The 22140-nt window shown below is 41.0% G+C and overlaps 1 protein-coding gene across 8 annotated transcripts in view; it reads right to left on the minus strand.

The window, feature by feature from the left end:
• Positions 1-22140, minus strand: part of ITGA9 (integrin subunit alpha 9) — a 265797-nt gene that overhangs the window by 123476 nt on the left and 120181 nt on the right. For all 8 annotated transcript variants that reach the window (XM_068201244.1, XM_068201235.1, XM_068201190.1 and 5 more), the window contains one exon: positions 10513-10589. In XM_068201244.1, the coding sequence (XP_068057345.1) occupies positions 10513-10589 (77 nt within the window). The remainder of the gene's footprint in view (positions 1-10512; positions 10590-22140) is intronic.

Raw genomic sequence — 22140 nt, forward strand, 5'->3', positions numbered from 1 at the left:
TAGAGCCAGTCAGATAGATAGGCATCAGGTCAGGAGCTGAAGCTGCAATGGTACGTAAGACAAGAACTCCCTCAGCAATTTCAGGTTCTTCTTAAAAGACTAGAGATCTTTTCTCCCACATAAAGTACCAAATGAATGGATACAAGATTTTAAAGGCTAAGGAGATATAAACATCTGAGAAACACCTACTTCATAGTTTACCTCAGCACATCTTGTGGAAATAGACGCAGCTCAGCTTCTAAATATGTATCTACAAGAGGGTCAATAAAAATGTGCTAGTTGCTGCAGAAACATGATAGAAAAGACATTACTGTGCTGAGGAACAGAATAAGGCATTAAAGTCATATGATAGGTAATAAATATATTTTTAAGAGTAAAAAATATTTGACAATAATAATTAACATAACATTTTGTTTTTCTGAAGTGAATTGCTGGAGAGGAAACCTGGACCAAGTTATGGTCAAAAAAACAAAGTTTACTGCAAAATATTCTATTCCTGTTTCTCTTATGGTTTCAGGTTGTGTCATTAAAGTTACCCACACAGAATACATGCATATATTCTTTACACTAAGAGACTTTTAAGTCTCTTCGTTTAGAAATCACCAATACCACTATCCACAGGGTATAACTGCATGGATAAGGCCAGATTTTGCCATCTCCTATGGCAGATGCAAGACTCAACACTGGAGAATTGTTGAAGGGGAAGCAATGAGTCATGTTTCTGTGCCATGCTGCCAAAACTTCATACATTTATTCTTTAAGAAAAAATTATTTGAGAACAGTCATGACTGGAAAGATGAAATGCCTCTCTTCTGCTCCTTCAGTTTCTCCTAATGCTGCCTTCATCAAGTTCCCAGCATACTCCATGGCTACTTTTTCCTTATTCTTAATTGCCATCTGTAGCTTCAGGCTAACAACACTCATAATCCTATAAGAAAATCCAGGCCAATCACTAGAAAGAACATTTGTAGCAATACTAGCACACATCACTGCAGCCGTTCCTACATGCTAGCTCGTAATGTTTGCCATAGAGACTTCAATCCTAACAGTTTGCTTTGCCAGGTCCAATCTTACCCTCTTGTGAAGCTGCATCTTCTTGCTGGCAGAGGTGGCATCAATGAGAGGTATGCAGTCCCATGCCTCTTCTACCCTTACAATTTTCTACCCCAATCCCTCTGGTGGAAGAGTGACGGAGTGGCAGTATAGTGCTTGGTTACAGGCTAGGGTTTCATATCTTCAAAGCTGAATGCCATCTTTTAACTGGGTAATTCTAATGATTCAAATGCATCATGGGTGAACTCTGTATCACAGTAGCTTGTGCAGTTCCTGAACTCATAAGAATGCAAACAATTCTCTTGATGATAATGTGATCTGAACTAACTTCCTATGCACATATATGCTGTAACCAGCACACATTTGAAAGTATATCTAGTGATGAACAAAACTATACCTTGCTGTATACAACAAGGTATAGTTTGAACTCTTAACACCTTTTGGCTCTAACATGCTACAAATTTAAGAAAAGTGTGTAACGACAGCCAGTTTATGTAGCAGAGAGCCCTGTGTCCAACTATGTCTAAAAGCAAGACGACAATGGAAGAACAAGACAAGTACAGAGTGGCATTTTGCTGATATCTTTCTGCAGCTTTCAGAATTTATATTTGCCATTTCACTACTATATAAAATCTCGGCATTTACAGTATCTCAAATAGTAAAATCCACAGATTAATCACACACTTCATGAAAGCCTACCTCCTTGCTTGTTACTTTCATTGCCCTGAATAGTTTAATAGGATTAGCAAACGTTATCATCTTGCTACTCAGTTCTAGTAGATTATTTCCCATATAATTTGTGAATATGCTGAATACCACTGGCACTTGCACAGCTTTCTCCACCACCAAAACCAACTCTTTACACCTTTCTGTTGACTATTTTTTAATTAAGTAGTAGTACTCAGGGCACCATTGCTGTCAGATCTGGTCAACTTACTTTCTTGGCAAGAAAGTAGTTTGTCAGTCAAAGTAGATAATCTTAAACAAAACAGCCTATCCACAGGTCCAGCGACATTTTCTAAGAGCTGCAGCAGACCTGAGAGATAGAACTTATCACTGCCTTCCTATAAACATCCTGTTTATTTCAATTCAGTGTATCTGTGCAGCATTAATTGCATCCTTTCTGAGAAGTCCATCAAATTTAGGTGATTATTTAGACAAAGGTGTTAACATAACCTTCCTAACAGTGAAGTCAAATGTTTTGTGCAGATAGTAATAAATGAGTCACGTTATTTGCTCTTTCAAAAAAAAAATTGCTTTCTGCACACACCATAATCAAGAATAATGTAGAAAAAATGTGACAGGATTATTTTGCATGAAACACATGGGGCTGGAAAAATTCAAGACAGCACTTGTTTAAAATCAGAATCCATAGCATATTTCTTGGTAATTTTATATGCAATAATAGCAAGAATTTGTTTTTGCAAGAGATATTAATTGTGCTATATTTCTTAATAACTGAAGCTTACAGATCCCTTTAAGCTTACAGATCCCTTTAGCTAAAGAAAGCCCATACTGTGCAGAGATTTGACAGCATCCTGTTTATTTCAAAAAGGACTTCAGGTTGTCACTGAGTAAAGCAAATTTGAGAGCATTTGTTGAATATTCTGCTATACAAGTGTAGGAACTGTATTTGAATATCCTAAGCTCTAATGACAGGTGGGACTTATAAATTGCCAAGGTAACATAAATAACAGCTGTAAAAATAAACAGTGTAATGGTCCAATCCCAACTGCAGCTCTTACTGCAATGATTTCTATACACTTACTGACAAGTTTTAGGATTTGTCTCTTGCTATTTATTCCTCAACTGTGGCACAAAATCCTTCACTGGCTTCTCTAATCCACACAGACACCTATCTAGCTATCAACAGATTTTTCTCAACACAAAGATTGAGTCAAATATCTAGACTAACTGCAGTCAAACCTTGGATTCTCTAGCCTGTAACCTAACCTGCTCCCAGCCAATCCCCCAAAACATTCATGTGGATTTCAGTCTTGTCTGGAGAAGTCCATAACTTCTCAGACTTTATTCTGGTTCAGTTTTGTCTCCAAGTAGTTACAGCATGCTGTAGATCTATATAAAACATGTCTGTAACTATTACTTTGTCTATTTGTGTTTGGTTTGTTTCTTTTTTGTCTTTCACTCTCCTGACGTGAAAGCAAAGCACTTCACAGATTCTCCATCAAATAGCAAAATCTCTGGCACACAACTAAATAACTCTCATCAGCATTTCTATCTCCAAAAATAGTGGGGAAAAAAAAGGAAATAGAAGTCATGTGATGTTCACCTTTAGCCTGATTTATTCCCAAATTGAGTACACATCCAGACAAAACAATAGGCTTTTTCCTAGGATCACCAGTGTTATAAATTACTCAGACCCCAGGTGGGAATGAGTAAATAAAATTTAATTAGAACCCATTAAAATTACAAAGCAAAAGGGGAGGACAGCACTGGGAGCATAGTTAGACTCCTCCTGCTCACCAGAGGCTCAGCTCACAAAGCAGCATCTCCGCTTTTTATATCCACAAGATTGCATTAGCGTCATTAATATTTATGAGCAGTCCTTATATATCCTTCCTCGCCTTTCACTGGTGGAACTCTTCTCACATCGTGATTGGTGGTGCGATGCTACCCTGCCAGGCCTTCCAGCAACAAGTGTCCCCCACTCCCTGCCTCCTCCCACAAGGGGCAAGCACATGCCCTCCCCTGCATGCCCTGACAGTCCCATCAGCCAGAACTGCCAGGCACCCACCTCACAGAGTGGGGAAGATTGAAGGGAGAACCGAAAAGGGTTCAAAACCACACTGGAACAACAAATGTATATGTCAAAAGAATTGCCAACCCCAACAGTATCTCTCCCCACCACACTCAACAACTCCTACTCATTTGCATAAGCCAACCACCACACCTTACTCAATAATCCCCCCTTTTTCTCTGATTCTTCATTTATTTGGCTCATGCAAATGATTCTTATTTTCAATTTCATTACAACATTTGAAATTGACCAACCCAACATTAACCATATTTACTTTAAATTGTCTAACCCAACATCAACCATATTACAACATTCATTAATACAGTACCAATTCATATGGTGTCTAGTAAAATCAACTTCCCTTAACCTGTTCTCCTTATATCTGATTATATCAACTTGAACTATACTTGAATGAGTCCTAATAGTGTCTGTTGATGTGGTTAAGAGCAGCAAAAACCTTCGGTCTCCTTGAAGAAATGATTGAGAGCCCTCATGACATGGGTAGTTCTTTGTAATAAAAGGCAAGTGACAGACAAAAATGGGAGTAACAGAGGTCTGATATAGCTTTTACTTCCACCTACCATGCCTTATAGGGCTGCTACCCATAGTAGGTGTATATGATCTTCCTGGTGGGAAGTACAGAGGCCAACCTGGTTTCAGCCTCCAACCCTTTGTCACTTCTCCCAATTTTGCCACCTTCCAATATTAGTTGCCTTTAGTACTTCTTCCATTATGGTCTTTTTCTGGGCCTTAGAGCCCTTCCCATTCAACAGACACTAGTAGTTTCCATCCACAGAGAGACAGCCAAAGCATAATACATGTCTCATACTAACATCAATACATTATACCTTCCCCCTTTTTACCAATATAATCCTGGTCTTTCTGCTGGGAGCTGAAGTGTCTTTCCCTGGTGTGAAATTAAAGTTTCTCAGAGCCCATACAAACTTGGCTCTCCTTCCCCCTTGTTTGTGATCCTTGGAATGCTCTCCAGATTATTCAGATCACCTCAGTTCATTACCTCTTAATTCCCCCTTTTCCTCTTGATACTTCATTTATTTGGCTTGTGTAAATGATTAATTCACACCCTAACATTCAAAGCTATCCTTTTTAGAGTCAGTCCAACATCAACTGCATTACAATGTACAATGCAATCAACCATACAACATTTATTCATGCAATAAAATTAATTTTCATTAACTTACTTTCCTTATATTTGGTTACACTTGGTTTGGGCTGTATTTTGGATTATTTTCCTGTGTCCCGTGGTATTAGTTCATACCTTTTGTATATTAGTTGTGCTTCCTCTAGCGGGTCTCCTATTTTGTTCCTTTTTTTAGAATCACGACCCTCTGGGAGACCCAAAAAACTGGTTTTGATCTCTAGGTATAGCTACCAAATACATGTTCTGTACCACATTGCTTATTAATCTGATAAACCATGGTATTAGGGGAGAAATAGGAGACCTGCCAAAGAACATAATATTATAAATCTTACTCTTTTCCACCAAGCTCCTCCAAATAATTTATTCCACCAATCACTTCTCAATACAGGTTTCCACTTCTGAACGGGTACATGTGCAATCTCTTTTATTTCCCTTGCAAAGTCTGTCACCACCTCTCCATTATCACCTATTTGTAAACAATAGTCTTATGTATTGAACTTTCCCCCTACACCTCTCTCCTCAGCCAATAGATAGTCTAAGGCCAATCTGTTTTGATAAACTGCTGCCCTGATTTGCCTTTGTTGTTTTGTTATTAGCTCCAAGGCTGAAGTGGTTCTATTTGTTATTATCTCAACCACAGCCTGTAATCATATTATTCTATTAAGCATGTATATAGGAGTCCAGTAACCCCAATTGCCATCTTGAGCCCAGTGGCAGGTCCATAGGTCTCTAGGATCCTTTCTGGGGGCCACTCATCCTTTCCCCACATTTGGGAACCTCCAATCTGGTCTCTTCGAGACCTTTTTAGGTCTTCATACACAGGTAGTCCTAATTTATCCCCTTTTTGCTAAGGCAATAGGAAATAAACAAGTTGGATTAATCTCAGGGTACAGCTTCTTTTCCATTCCGGGGGTAAATTTGTATATGCTCTCCTTCCACAAATCCAGAATAGGCCATTTGGGGCCATCCACATCTTAGAGGTGTTTCCTGTATCTGACCAATATGAAACTGTTTTTGGAATATCTTCATATGGGTTGATTGTTTTGGGGGAAGAACTCACATTGCATTGGAAGAGAGCTTCCTCCCTATCGTACTGACACTATGAATTCTCCACAACTACTGAGGAGCTGAAGGGACCCACCAGAGATTTGTTGGTAACCTTATATCTTTTAGAAGGGGTCTTTCCTACTTTCTTAGAGAAGGCCCTCCCAGTTCTCCAAATGCACTCCTCTTCTATAGTCTCAGAGCTTAGCACCAACCCTTCAGGTCTATCAGTCCTTCGTCCCTCAGTTTGATTCCATTTTAGTGGAGTTCCACAAGACAAGCTTACTCCTTTCCATGGCTACTCCTCAGTCATTGATGGTCCTCTACATACCCAACAGTTAGTGAGATTGAATTCCCAACACATTCTTTCCTGTAGGTCCACAAATAGGTTTCGTCCCCATTTGGGTAGTTCTACTTCATTCTCCAGTGCTTCTTGTAACTTTGTATATATATGTGTATATATATATATCTGGGTTTTGTACTTGGAGGGATACAGGTGGACTCGCCAGCCTTCTGGCAGTATCCCGGATTATTTCTTGTTTTACCAGATCTTGTATTCCACCTCCATCTGAAATATCCCTATGTCTAGCTTTAGAGAAACAGATCCATTTTTCTCCCTGGGGACATCCAAACTCAATCCTTATTCCTCCTGGTCCTAAATTTTCTGCCACCCTGTAGGTTTGTCCTTGAATATTGCAAGTTTCTAGTTTCTTTGAGTTGTAAAAAACCTTATTTATGTGAGTGTGAGCCACCAAATAAGTACCCCAAGTTTTTCCATAATACAGATTTTGATAACACTTCTGGCAGGGGTCTGCTTGAGTGCCTGAGCACATAAGAAGTAGAATAAGGAGTAGAATAAGCACCAGAGGTCCAGTAGTACTCCCAGTCCCACAGACACAGCCTATGGGGTTGCTGCCCATAACCGGCCCTTTATATGGTGAGTAGGGATTTCCATGTGGTCTTGCCCTCTGGCCTCGCAGACTTACATCTCTATCATGCGGATTTCCTGTCAGCATTGGAAATATGAATTTTGGTCTCCTCTGATGTTCTCTTCCCTTTTTTTTTTGGTCCACCCACACTGATTTGAACCCACAACACAAGATCATCATCACAAACAGCTCTTCCTTTAACTTGCTTTAGCGGGGTTGCCTGTTGAAAGAATTACCGTACTATTACTGGTCACACCTTCAAACCTAATCAAGCGAGAACATGTCACACTGGGACATTTCAGAGGAGGTATGCAACTAAGGATGGATTTCAAGAGGTCTTGCACCTGACACACCAAGAAAAATTCCATTGACTTCCAAAATGATAACTTTAGCCCCCCTCACCCCCTTGTTCATGGAGAAATCAAACCACCTTAGGGATGATGTACGAGTCTATAGTCTTTTGTTCCTTGGGTATCCCAAACCACCAGTACAAATCACAAGGAGGTTTTCTTGAATGGGAGTCTTCTTGCCACATTAGAAGTTAGTGTCCTGCTTTTTAGGATTTCCCTCAGCTGCCTGGGGAAGGATGCTATAGTCTGCTGGCTGAGTTTACTTTCAGGTCCTTCACACACTTGGTGCAGTCTACCCTCATTCGATGGTCCTGAGTTTGTCTCAGTTGTTTTCAGCACCTGAAAGGGACCTTCTCACCAGTCATTAATAGTTGGTCGTTTCAGAATTTCTAATCCTTGATAATGTGAGAGGAGGAACATCTTACCCACATTTGAGATTTAACAAAGTGCTGCATGCCTGATTTGATGCAGTGCTTCAATGCTAGCACATAGACATGTGCTCATAGAACCATCACCCTCCATCACCACCATCAAAGATTCCTGCACAGCAGGGCACTAGCCTATTCTCATAGATGGGCTGAGTCTGAAAACAGGCAGCATTTTCCAAGTCTCTAATCTGTCCTCTTTACACTTCACTCAACTTTTACACTGGTCCTCGAGCTCCCTCAAAATTGAAGTCTGGTGATGGACACCTTTAACAACTCACGTCCCCTCTGGGCTTGTGTTTGGGAAGTTGCCTGGACAGGCCGTGATTGTCTAAAATGCACTCTAAAATTTATGGAGGTTTTCCTTTTCTGCATAGCTTTGAATGATTATTGAATGCTGCTAAAACACTGTAGACTGCTTCATAATAATAAAAACCAAGAGTCAAGTGACTGCTACCTTCAACCTTAGGAGCCAGTTTTAGAATTTCATTTATCATTTTATTAAATTTTTAACTGCACAAGCGTAATCCCTTACACCCTTCTGAGGAGGTAGGATATTAACGAACTTGGATTGGGTGACCTCGATCCATTGTTTTAATTGTAATAGACATCATGTCCCATTTACTCTGATTCTCTGATCTTTCCCATGCAATCAGGCTCATTCTCCTTTTATCCCCTTTATTTGAACAATTTCATTACTGGCCCCTTTTCTTTTGACAGCATCCCAATTTCTAATTGTACTCATAAATCCCTCCCAAGAAAATTACATTCCCCCAGTATTGATAATATATTTCCCATTTCTGCTTTATGGTATCCCCAAAAGCCACTTAATTTATGCTCTTGGCCCCTGCATCAATCAAAGAAAAAAACTCAAATTTTCCCTTGGGGACCTAATGGTAAGATTATTGAAGGCCCAAAATGACATCCCGTTCTCCCCCACCTCCTGACTTTCTGCTTCTTCTGTGCTTCTTTAAACTAATCCCAAATCTCCCTCCTTTTAGGACAATTTCTCTTTAGATGTCCCTTTTCCTCACAGTAAAAATATATGGAACTTTAGTATTGGGTTTTTGTTTTCATTCTTTACTCTTTTGAGGACAATCCCTCCTTAGGTGTCCCCTTTCCCTACAATAACAACATATGGGACCCTGATCTGAGTCTCTGATTTGATTAACACTGAGAGGGGAGTGGATGTCTCTGAGGTACTAGCACACCCTAAGCAATGGGTAATGTTGGCGCTTCTAGAGCTGTCAGTGCACCGAGGGCAATGGGGAATACTGGTGCTTTTTGGAGATACTAGTGCACCTGGTGCTATGGGAATGCTGGTGGTTTTAGAGGTGCCAGTACATCTAGGACAATGATGGTTCTCAAGGTGTCGGTGTACCTGGGGCAATGGTACCATTTTACTTCTCCTGGATTTTTCACTACTCTTCCCCTGTCCCTGTATTGTTAGCTCGAGACTACCTTCTGCTTCCTCTCCTGCCTCTGTCCTGTTGCCTAGCAGTTAGATTTCCCCCTTGACATCCTCCTCCGCCACCACCGCCCTCTTGGCTAGTAGTTGAACCCAGCCCCCCTCCCACCTCCCACCCCCTCCCCCCCCACACCCACACAGCTGCCCCTGTCCACTGCATCCTGCCTCCTGGTGTCTCTCTGCCTTCGTTCCTTGTGTCCTGCTGCCCAGGGCTTCCCTGCCTTCGTCCCTTGCATCCCACATCCCGGGGTCTCTCCACATTTATTCCTTGCGTCCTGCCTCCTGGCGTCTCCCCACCTCCCTTTAACTCGCGCCAGAAACTCCTGCTGCTCCAGCTATCTGCCCAACTGTTCAACGTCCCCTTGCTCCGATGGACTGTGGTGTAGGTCCCATGTCAGGCTGTGGGAGCTGCGGCTCCCACACCCAGATTATGGGCACTGGCCAAACCCGTGCACATGAGAAAAATGACCGTGGCAAAAAAAAAAAAAGGGGAATTTTACTTTTGCTTTGTCAGTTCTCCTCATTCCCAGTTATCCAGCTTGGGTCCAAGGGCCCACCAGAGGCCTGGGGTGGGCCGCTGAAACTGGGGCCAGTCTCCCCACACAAGTGTCCCCAGGGGTCCACGGAATCAGTTGAAATATCCCAGACAAAAAAAAACTGTTTGCATGAGCCAACCACCACACCTTACTCATAACACCAGTCACAAGAGACAGAACATAAACTTCACCTCTAGTCTATTTGATGAGTTTTATTATCCCAGAAGAAACTGAAATCAGACACTCATCCCCAAGTTGCAACAAGAAGAATTTGAAAGGAGTATTATTTAGAAGAGTTTGCAAAACTGCAAGTTGAGAAACAGAAAACAGTAGTTTGAAGATAATTTGCCATGTTCAAAGGGGATTTTTGAAACCTTACATGTGACACAACAAATTACTTTTCTGCAGGCAGTTTTACTCCTCCCATGTCATGAACAGTATTTTATTCTCTTTGAAAACTTACATGTCCCACATTGGTACTTGATTTGAGCATGCATCTTTACTTTCTTTGTCTCTCTCTGCTATTCTATTTATTTTCTCTATTTTTGTCCATTGTGACTGTTAAGATGAAGGTGTCTTGCACTTTATATGACCAGAGCCCAGCACCACAAGAGTTCAAATTCTGTGAACATCTCAAGACCTTTTGCACTAAAGGTGACATCACTGTCACCATCTTTCTAGTCTAGATCTAAAACATGTGTTTGTATTTTGACTTTCCAATGGCATTCTGCATAAAATGAATGGCATACTACTGTGCAAGAAAGAAAATAAAAGTTCACCTACTTACCTAGATAGCAATAATTTACCCTGAAGTTTCAGATCAGCAGCACAGTCATCAGATTGACAGTTCCTCTCAAAAACAGTCTGTGAAAAACAGAGGAAAGAACTGTTAAAACATGAGAAGAGTAAGATCAAAATTCAAAGAAGGAACATGCTTGGGCAAAATAAAAACAAGACCAAAATCTGTGATACAGGGATATATGGTGTGAGTATTAAAAAAATTCAAGATGAGGCAAATCTTATCTTTGTCAGAACTGGTTTTATTATCTTCTAACTGAACAAGAAGTTTCATCAAATCCAGACTCTCTCTCAGAGGTTTTCCTCAATCTATTCTCCCTTCTCATCTGACAAGAGTAACTGCTAATACCATATTTCTGGCATTCTTCTTTCTCTTCCCCAGCTATGTGCATAAAAAATGAAACAGAATACGAAGTACTTATGAAACTATTTTCATTCCTAAGGATTGCATGCAAGGAAATCATACAGCAAACATTTTCCCTAGATTATATATATAGCAGGAAGCATTTCTGCCATCATGCAAGCAGTAGAAAATTACAAAGACTGTTATGTATAAGTGATAGTCTCAAATAATGGAACCACTGTCAACCTTGTGAACTTTGGTAATGCCAAGAAAATGTAACAGATTGATAAAGCTAGGAACTATGAAGGGACAACATATGGGCATACTATTTAAGTGGCAGTAGTTTACCATGGCTAAATGAGACAGCCACCAGAAAGTGAAAGAAAGGAACAGGAACATACTCTTTGCATCGAAGAAACCAAGATGCCATTTTGATCATTGTTACTTTCCCCTGCCATTTAGACTACAGACCAACACCTTTCTAAATGTAGGGCTAGACTTTTCAGGCTGGAGGACTCATTCTTTCAGAGGTGTCATGCTCTTCAGCCTACCAATTATTCAAATACCCAACATGAATGTTGCCAACACTGTTCAGCTAGGAAACCTGACAATCCACTTATCTCTTCCTTTAAAATGAATGTTCATTTCTACCGGCTTCATGACTTTTATTACCAAAGAAAATAAATTTCAACCATAAACGCAAGGACAGGGAAAATCTGTGCAAGATACATATAACAGTCAGATTGGGTCAGAGAGACTGAGAAGACAAAAAAATGCCAACCATGCTGAGTTAATATCATTTTCTAAGAGCTCTGCCCAACTGTATCAGGACTGGAAAAAGACTTGAATCTTAAGTCCAGAGGGCATAGACACTTCTAGTCCTCTGCTTTTCAGGAAGGTTCTTGACTAAGCAGGCAGTTTGTTCTCCTTCTTCTATGCTGTGTGAGCTCACCAAAAAGAAGTGTATGTTTTTGAAGTTAATTGTTGTGATGCCAAAATGAATTCTGCCTTATTGCTTTTATATTTCCTTAAAATATATTCATAGCTCTATTGTTATATAGTTACATAGTTCCTAGCTAGCCCCAGCACATTTCCCTACTTTTTTCCCTGATAGGCAGAAGGACAAAATACATTCCAGAGGCTCCAAGCCAGGGGTCCAGGGCCCCTATCCTATCTTGATTCTTCCTGGGAGCCAAGTTTGAAACCAGCTCTTCAAGACACATTTTCATAAAAAAAGTTTAGTTCTTATCTAAGGGCAGGGGGGATTTAGAAAAGGGTTGAACCAAGTAGGAACTACCTTACCACTTCTGTCTCTAATTGGAGATTTTTGTTAGTTATGCTAATTTGCTAAACTTATAAAACTGTTTTTACCCTGTGCATGGGTGGGCATTTTCTATATCTGCTCCTGGAGGCCTCCAATGAAGATCAGTCTTTATACTACCTCCTATACTAATATTGTCTTGAAAGTGTGTTGTTTTATTTCTAGGTTCCCTAAGGCATCAGTTTGACAACAGATATCAAACTGTGCTGTAGGTTGTACTGTGTTTCAAAAGAAGAAAGGTGGAATGTGGCCAGATAATCTGGGTTGTTTACTTTGCTCTTTCATTTTTCTTCCCTACCTTTTGCTTTCTCAGAATCTCAGAAGTGAAATTTTTGAGGGATTTAGAAACGAAAACTGAACTTACATTTCATCCTTAATAAAGACTACCACAACCAAAGGACAAGAATAAATAATGAGACAGGAACCAGCACCAGGCTTCTCTCACAAACTTGCCACATTTCAGAGGTATAGTTTAAAAAGTCCTCAGAATTAATCCTCAAACCACTGTAGTAGTTTCACATAGGAAAGACTGCTTGAGAGCCCTCAGAGGAGAAAGAATAATTAACTGTAAAAAAATTCTAGCCTGTCAATTTCTCTGTTTGAATTGTAGAAATCTTGGCAAAGTGAACACAGCAATCAAAGAAATTATCTGTACTTTTCAAAGTATAAAATTCTGTAAGTACACTTAAGTAACTATCTAATAATCCTGGAATTCTCTTACTAAATCTATAGTTACCATTACTCAGAAAGAATAAACAAATACTTCTTTTTCTAAAATGACTGAGGATGTATCTCTTCCAGCATATCATGTACTAGAAAGCAAGCTACTTTGAAATACATTGGGAGTGTTTCCTTGTCACAGATACCCAGGTTTCTACACAACACTGGTTTAGGAGAAAGAAATAAGGATGGTGAGTTCCAAGATCTGTAGCTGTGTAGGAGTGAACCATTTGCTTCTGTGGAGGATCTTGAATCTGCTCAGGGTTTTTTGGGAGCTCTCTCACCTCAAAGCAGCTGTCTGGTCTGGATTTCCAGTCCAACAGGCTCCTAGGACCCACGGATGAAGGCACAACTGATTCAGCAGCCCACTTCCAGGTTAATGACATCTGTGAACTATTTTGCTATTTTTCACTATTTCCCTGGTCTACCTGGACTCTTCTCCAGCTTCTCTTTTCATATGTCTTCTAGAGTCTCAAGCCTCCAGTTTCTCACAGCCTATTTCCTCCATTTTCTTCTCTGCTAACATGAGCCTTTTCTTCCCCAACCTTTTGTCATGCCTACCTTCCAGGTTGACTCATTCCTGGCTGTTTAAATCCTTCCCAAACAATTAAGACGTAAACACACTTTAAGGCATCATGGCATTTGTGAACACTACTTGTATATTGTTACTGTGCCCTTACTTGGTCTACTTGAACTGCAATTTCTTTGGGCCAGAAACTGTACCAAACTTAACACTGCGTGTTGTTAAAGTCCATTCCTGGGATATGGCGCAGACCGTACTACAACAGTACCACTAATTTTAACTCCAAACAATCTTTAAAGTGGTTGCAGATTTACAATACCACCTTTGAGGATTTATGGAGCTCTTTAAATATTAAAATTGTTGAGGAAGGAAATCTATGGGTTGTATGTGTAATTCACAATTGAAAAAAGGAAGTAGGATGAAACTAACCGTGGAAGCAGCTCATAATTGTTGCTGTTACTGTTACCCAAAGTGAAGAGAAGCAATTCTGAAATTTAATTGTATTCCACTAACATTGTACCAAGTGTCTCACAGATTTGAATATATATATCAGAGATGGCCAAGAAGCTTCTTTACATAAGAAATACATACATGAAAAATTGAGTAGTACGAGGTGAGGGGTGGAGATCAGGGTAAAAATTGCCATGAGAAACACAGCTGCATCTCTTATCTCAAGGCCACCACATAGCTGTCTAGCATTTTCAGGAGAAAAATAGGTGTTTGTGTGCCCAGTAACAGGGACAGGATAGCCTCAATGCTTCTAGGACACATCTTCACTGTATAAACACAAAACTAGTGTAAAGTTCATTCTCAGTGAGTCTCTCAGACTTCCTGCTATCACCAGATGTTCAGGAAAAAAGAGCCAAAACCAGCATTTCCAGGGCTCACGATTCCTCTCTGCCCTCTCTCCACTGCTGCACAGAATCCAGCAGCTATGGGAAATTGTTCCAGAGCAGTTCCCACCAAGTCACCAAACCTTCCTGACAAACACAGTTTTCTCAAATTCTGCATGGCAACTTTTCTGAGTAAAAAAGATTATGCTACTTGGGAGGTCCAGTAAAGTGACATATATCTCCCTGAGGGGTTAGGAAAGATGGATGGCACCCATGTCCTCCAGAGGGTAAGCCAAAAAGCCTACATTAAAGTACACTCATTATAAAAAGTGAATATACACATCTGTACATAATCAAACCTACAGTAAGGAGAGATCTAGAGCTGATTAGGAAGGGAATATGTCTACATAGGTAGTCAGATCAGGGCCTCAGAGCAAGTATATTTATCCATTATGAAGAGGAGCGTAAGGACTAAATTCCACATTTTGTGGTAAAGGCCAGGGCTAAATGTAGGACAAAGTAGAAGAAGGTTAAATCTCTAGTTCCTGCATCCTAAGCCATTCTAAGCATAAAGCTGCTGGGTATTGGGCATGTAGGTATTCTTCTTTTCTTTCTTGCTGGTAGTGGACTCTACTGAAAGCTGATAGGAGGTAAAACAAGTAAGAAGGAGCCTGGCTTCAGCCTAATGATAAGATTTCTGTGCTCTGAGGAAGGTGATCTATGATTTCATTCCAGGTTTACTAAACTGCTTCACTTTCTCCCAATGGCTATCTAAAATTAAAAAAATCTATGTTTCTGGAAGTAGGGGAGAGAACAGGAAACATAAAAAATAAAATATCTCCTGTGCCGCTGCAGTCCACAGAAAATACTGGAAGTCTTTCAATAAATTAAGGGGGGGAAAAAGCTTTCCAAAATACTCAATCTACCAAAATTCAGGAAAGCACATGGAAATTTCAGGATGTAGCCAAACTGTACTATCAAGAGTTTGAGAGGTTTCCAGCACTATTCTAGTTAGAATTCTGCCTATGCTTTCACAGAAAGGGAAAGCAACAGCTGAAGGTCAGTATTTGAAGAAAAGGGAGAGAAACAGAATTCTCAAAAGAACCCTTGAAAACATGTCATTTTATGGACTGGATAAAAGAATAGTGATTCACTCTAGATCAGACATTTAACAACTGCCTCACACATCAGTCTATAAAAGGTTCAGATGGCATTCCTTAAAAAGTGGCAGAGCTGGCCTTTGGTATTTGAGGATCTATTCCTTTAATTTCATAAACTGTGCCACGGACTCCTGCGGGAATACCTACGCTATGCAAAATAATCAAGATTAAAAACACAGTATTTCAGTATTTACACTGATTTCCAGTAAATTGCCACCATCCCTGCAGTATGCACAGAGATGACTTAGCAATTAGATCATGCTAGTAACACAAAAACAATTCAATAAGGGGGCTTGTCATTCTAATAATTCTTCAGTTTTTAGATACAGATGCTATCTGATTATAAACATGTTATCTGGTGAAGTTGAATTCCTGGCTCTTATTTAGCAACCAGGAGATATGATCCAATTTTCAAATGCTGAGCTGTAAGCAATTCTCACTAACCTTTCTAGTAAGTATTTTCTGTTTATAGCTTTACAAACCAATTACATCAATGTGCCTAAATATAGATACAGGAGCTTGATTTTAGACCTGAATTTATTTTGATTTTAAATCTTTAAGTTGCCTGAAAAATAAAGCTATTACCTACATGTCTACTGATCACAGAAAAAGAAATATAGATTGATTTTTTTGAGGCATCCCATGCTTTACTATACTGCTCATGGAAACAGTCCATTTATATGTGCTGCTGAGCCAAACAAAGTAGCTGATTTAAATTCCCACTAGAAGAGCAATTATTACTGTGAAAAACATTCCAGGTTTTCATCAGATGTGCTGGCTAAAATGGGAATACATGATTTCCACAATACCCCTAACTGAGTGAACACATGGAGTGAACACATGACAAAGGCAGGAATACTAGGGCAGTGAAACCAGTGTGCTGGTACTGCATGGTGCAGGGGATGAAGGTTAGCTATCAAGCTCCCTCAGCTCCACACAGACTTCATCAAAGCACTAGGTTTGAAGGCAGAGAGCACTAGGTTTGAAGGTGGAAGGGAGTAAGACCAGGCCCATTAGACATGAGCCTAGGGGCAGCATACCACTGTTGGGGGTGAAATCAGTAGCCCAGCTGAAGTGCACCTACACCAATGCACACAGTATCATAACAAACAAGAGAAGCTGGAGGTCATTGTGCAGTGGGAAAGCTATGATGTAGTAGCCATCATGGAAATTAAGTGGGATGACTCACAAGACTGGAGTGCTGCAATTCATGGCTACAAGTACTTCAGAAGGTGGACTCTTCGATAGGTAAAAAATTGGCTGTACAGCTGAACCCAGAGACTTACAGTGAATGAAGCTAAATCCAGTTGGTGGCCAGTTGCTAGTGGTGTTCCCTGGGGCTCAGTTTTAGGGCTGGTCCTTTTTAAAATAGTTATTGTTGATCTGGATGAGGTCATAGAGTGCACCCTCGGTAAATTTTCAGGACACATCAAATTGGGTGGGAAGGTTAATCTGCTCCCTGCAGATAGATGGGACAGACTCAATCAATGGGCTGAGGAAAACAGCATGAGGTTCAATAAGGAGAAGTGCTGGGTCCTGCATTTGTGTTCCAGCAAGCCTATGCAGCACTACAAGACCGGGGAAGAGTGACTTGAGAGCTGTTCAGCAGAAAGGGACCTAAGGATGCTCAATATGAGCCAGCAGTGTGGCCAGGTGGCCAAGAAGATCAATGGCATCCTGGCCTGTATGAAGAACAGTGTGGCCAGCAGGTCCAGGGCAGAGATCACCCTCCTGTACTTGGCAATGGTGAGGCCATACCTCAAGTACTGTGTTCAGTTCTGAGTGTCTCACTTTAAAAAGGACATTGAAGTGCTGGAGCATCTCCAAGGAACAGCAACAAGGCTTGTGAAAGGTTTGGAAAAGGTGAGGAATGGCTGAGGGGCTCGGTTTGTTGAGAAGAGGGGCTCAGGAGGGACCTCATTGGTCTCTACAACTACCTGAAAGGAGGTTGTAGTGAGGTGGGGGCCAGTCTCTTCTACTGTGCCTACAGTGGAAATGTCCTTAAGCTGAGATGGAATTCAGATTAGATACTAGAAAAAGGGTGGTCAGGCATTGGAGAAGGCTGCCCAGGGCTTTGGTGGAGTCACCATCCCTGGAGGTGTTTAAGAATTATGTGGATCTGGCACTGGTGTTGTTTAGTAAACTGATGTTTTTTAGTGGTTTAGGGGTTACAGTGATAGTACTGGGTTGATTGCTGGACTTGATCTTAAAGGTCTCTTCCAACCTTGATGATTCTATGAGAGGCAGGGAGAAAGAGGTGATGGTGTGGCTGTGTACATTAAGCAGTCTTTCAACTGTCTATCAAGGATAATGATAAGATTGAGTATGATATAAGTGGGTAAGAATCATGGGGAAGGCCAACAATGCAGACATCCTGATAAGAGTCTATTATAGACAACCCAAATGGGATGAAGGGATGGATGAACTATTCTGTAAGCCTCTGGCTGATGTTCCACAATTGCTAGTCCTTGTTCTTGTGGGAGACTAACTTATGGGATGTCTGCTGGAAACTCAACACAATGGAGAGGAGGCAGTCTGGAAGGTTTCTCGAGTTTGTGGAAGACAACTTCTTGACACAACTGGGAAGTGAGCTTAGGAAGACGGGTACACCCCTAGACCTGCTTTTAGAAACAGAAGGGCTGGTGGGAAATGTGGTGGTCAGATGACATCTTTGGCACAGTGACCATGACATAATACAGTATTCAATTCTTGGTGAAGTAAGGAAGGGATCAACAAAACCTCCACCTTGGACTTCAGGAGGGTGGACTTTGGCCTGCTCAGGACACTAGTTCAGAGAGCCCCCTAGGAAACAATCCTTAATAAGAAGGGGTTCAGGAAAGCTGGACATACTTTAAGAAGGAAGCCTTAAAGGTTTAGGAAAACACCCTCCCTATGTGCCCAAAGATGAACTGGGGAAGAAGAACAGAGTGGCTGAACATGGAGATTTCAGTGGAACTTGGGTTTATGAGCTTTGGAATAAGTGGCAGTCAGGAAGGGTATATGAATGTCGTTATACCATGAAAAAAGAAAATTAGGAAGGTGAAAGCTCAGCTAGAACTTAATCTGGCCACTGCTGTAAAAGATAATAGAATTTTTTTTATAAATAGGTGAACAACAAAAGGAGGGCCAATGAAAATCACCATTCTTTATTAGATTCAAGGGGATCATAGTCACCAAGGATGAGGAAAAGGCTGAGGTACGAAATGCCTTCTTTGCATCATTCTTTAACAGTAAGGTCAGTTATCCTCATGGCAACCAGATCCCAAAGGTGGTAGACAGAGATGGAAAGCAGAATTGATCCCCTGTAATCCAAAAGGAAGCAGTCAGGGATGTGCTGAGCCACTTTGATAGTCACAGGTCTATGGGTCCAGATGGGATCCATCCTAAGCTGATGAGGAAGCTGTCAGAAGAGCTGCTCTCCATCATTTACAATCAATCCTGGCTAACTGGGGAGGCCCCAGGTGACTGGAAGCTGGACAATGGGATGTCCATCCATAAGAAGGCCAACAGGAGGATCCAGGAAACTACAGGCCTGTTAACCTGATCTTGATGCCTCACACAATTATGGAACTGATCATCTTGAGTGTGATCATGATGCCAGTTTGGGTTTTGCCTTTTTTTTTTTTAATATGTTCTCTGTAGTCTTCGCACATATATTTGTATCTCTGTAGCCTACTGTTCTAGTAGTTAGTTTTTCCAGTAATTTTCCATGGCCTTTCCCTAGGCAGGAAGACAAAACAAATTCCAGAGCTCCAAGCCCCGAGAGGTGCAAAGTCCCCGTCCTATCTTGGTTTTTCCTGGGAACCAAGGCCGAGAACAACTCTTTGAGATACATTTCATAGAATAAGTACAGCTAGTACTTACTCTAGTACTAGTAGAGGCATGTACAGGCATGACCTGTGAGGAAATGGAATCACCACTTGTCCTCCTAATGGGTGTTTTTTATCAATTATTCTAATTTCCTAAAACCTATAAATATGTACTCATCTCTGTGGAGTGGGCTTTTCTGCACATCTTTCCATAACTGCATCTGCAAACCTTCAAATAAAGATCTGCTCTTATATTACCTCCTCAGTAAAATAATCTCGAGTTTCATTTCCAGCAAGTTAGGAAAAAGGCAACTATCACATGGCATATACAGGACAACCAGGGCATTAGGTCCAGACAACATAGGTTTAGGAGGGGCAGGCCCTGCCTAACCAGCTTGATCTCCTTTTATGACCAGTTGACCCACTTGGTGGATGTGGGGAAGGCTGTGGATGTTGTCTACCTGGACTTCAGCAAAGCCTCTGACACCATCTCCCACAACATTCTCCTGGAGAAGCTGGCAGCCCGTGGCTTGGACAGGTGCACTCTTTGCTCTGTTAAGAACTGGGTGGATGGCTGGGCCCAGCGAGTGGTGGTGAATAGTGTTGCAACCAGTTGGTGGCCAGACACTAGTGGGGTTCCCCAGGTCTCCACTACTGGGACCAGTCCTGTTAAATATGGTTATTGATTATCTGGACATGGGGATCAAATGCACCCTCAGTAAGTTTGTGGACAGCACCAAGTTGGATGCAAGTGATGATCTGCTAGAGGGTAAGAGAGCTCTGCATATGGATTTGGTAGGCCAGATCGATGGGTCGAGGCCAATGGTATGAGGTTTAACAAGACCAATTTTGATTTCTGCACCTTGGTCACAACAACCCCATGCAGTGCTACAGGCTGAAGAAGAACCAAATCTTTCCAGCTGAGGAGAATTACAGGGGAATTCATCCATTTCGCTGAGTGGAAGACTCTGACTAGCACATTGCCACTTGTCAAGCCATCTAAGCCAAATGCAGTCATTTGTCCACTATTTCTGCTGACCAAAACTCATCGAGAGCAAGAGAGACACCACTGAAGGGATGACAGGGGGAAGAATATAAATTGCTTTCAGCAATCCCACTCCAACCAAAAAGAAAACAATTGCAATTAGGCAGGAAGGGTGGCCCATGAGCTCTGCAAGAATAAATGCAAAAGATAATTTGGGAGGTTGCCCTGCCAAGGAGGAAGAAGTTTTGTGGCAAGCTATTTCATATGGAACATGACAATTAGACTGATCCCTGCAGTCTTCCAAGGACTTCCAATATGCCTAGGTATAAGTCAATTAATCTTCAAATGTACCACCTACCCAACTACTGACAGCTGTACTAACTTACTCAGCTGCACCAGTAAACTGAATTGCCCTTGCCTCCAAGACAGGAGCATCCTAAGTCCTGAATGATGGCTAGGAATGAAGTAGTTGGCATAGGTTAAAATCATGCCAAGAGCCATTTCAACAGCTTGCCAGAAAAAAGATGTCATTCCAATGCAAAGAAATGTCATGGGCACAGTTCAGCTTGCAGACAGTGACATGACTTGACTCAAGAAGGAACACAGGGATCTCTGGTCTGGAGAAGACACCACTGACAAACCTGGACCATGCTGTGTGTACGGACACTGCATTTCATCCTGTCTAGATCTGTCATTTCTTTGTTCTTAGTATGAGATTGAGGTGCATGTGCATGTTTTAAAATGCAGAATGGCATTATTTGTGCAGCAAACTAAAGTTCACTAGATGTGTTCATAAATCATCTCCATGAAAATCCTTCTATGCTCTCATGCCTGCCAACCAAGCTCATTAATTTATTTAAGCAGATTTTCAAACACAAGTATTTCAAAAAACAGACCTCTGCTTTAAAAAGGTGAAGTTCATCCAAGAAACATGCAGTCTCATTCACCCAGAAATGCAACACTGGGCACAAATTTTCACTGCAAGTCAGTGGCACAGTAGGAACAGAAGGCTGTGGACATTTTCTATCTCTTTTAATTAACAAACAGTTTTGGCACTCACAAAGTCCTGGAGATAGTGACACAACTAAATCTACTGAGAATATTTTCATAAAACAAAATGGTATCTCCATCCACATAGTAGCTGGTGATTTTATTACAGTATTTAGAACAGGCAGAATTCTAGCCTATCACATTTTGAACTCTAAGATACATTACTGCGTACTACTAAGAACAAATCCCCACTGTATTCGGCAGGATAGCTTTCTCCTTCTTGGTTAACATGTATTTATACAGTGGTTATACAAAAATAAATGTTATAGTACAAACCATTTACAAAGAACTAAGCCAAATCCATTTCTAAACACAAAATAATTTCCCTGAAGCAAGAAGACTTACTTTTTCCTGTGGATGAAGGTAGCAACTGGATTTGAGAGGAAACAAAGAAGCTAATGGAAAGTCACTTCTGGATCAGCAAGATCTAGGGCTTTTGAAAACAACACAAAACTAGCTATATTTAAAGACATTAGTACTTACACTAATACTAATTTTGTCTATCTGACCACACCTGTGCCATATCTTCTGAAAACAGAAAACACTAGAGTCTTGAACTGGACTCCAAAATGTCAGGTTCCTCCATAATCATTAGATTCTTTGAAAATGTAAACCCTTTATTATAATAATTTTGGTTCCTACTGTCCCTTTTGGCCTTTTAAAACTATTTTGACTTACACGATAACAAGACTTCTGAAAGAGAACGCTACATGTTGCATCCCGGGGTTGGTTTCAGACTAGGGATTCTGATGTATGTTAGTTGGCCAGGTCTGTGTACCCCTTTGTACACCCCTGTTCCCCCCATGGTGGTCCACTCTGGGTCAACTCCAGTAACCACCCCCCATTCCTTCCTAAGACTTCCCTGTCGGTTAC

This window comes from Anomalospiza imberbis, chromosome 1 (genome assembly GCF_031753505.1).
Source record: "Anomalospiza imberbis isolate Cuckoo-Finch-1a 21T00152 chromosome 1, ASM3175350v1, whole genome shotgun sequence".
Taxonomy (NCBI): domain Eukaryota; kingdom Metazoa; phylum Chordata; class Aves; order Passeriformes; family Viduidae; genus Anomalospiza; species Anomalospiza imberbis.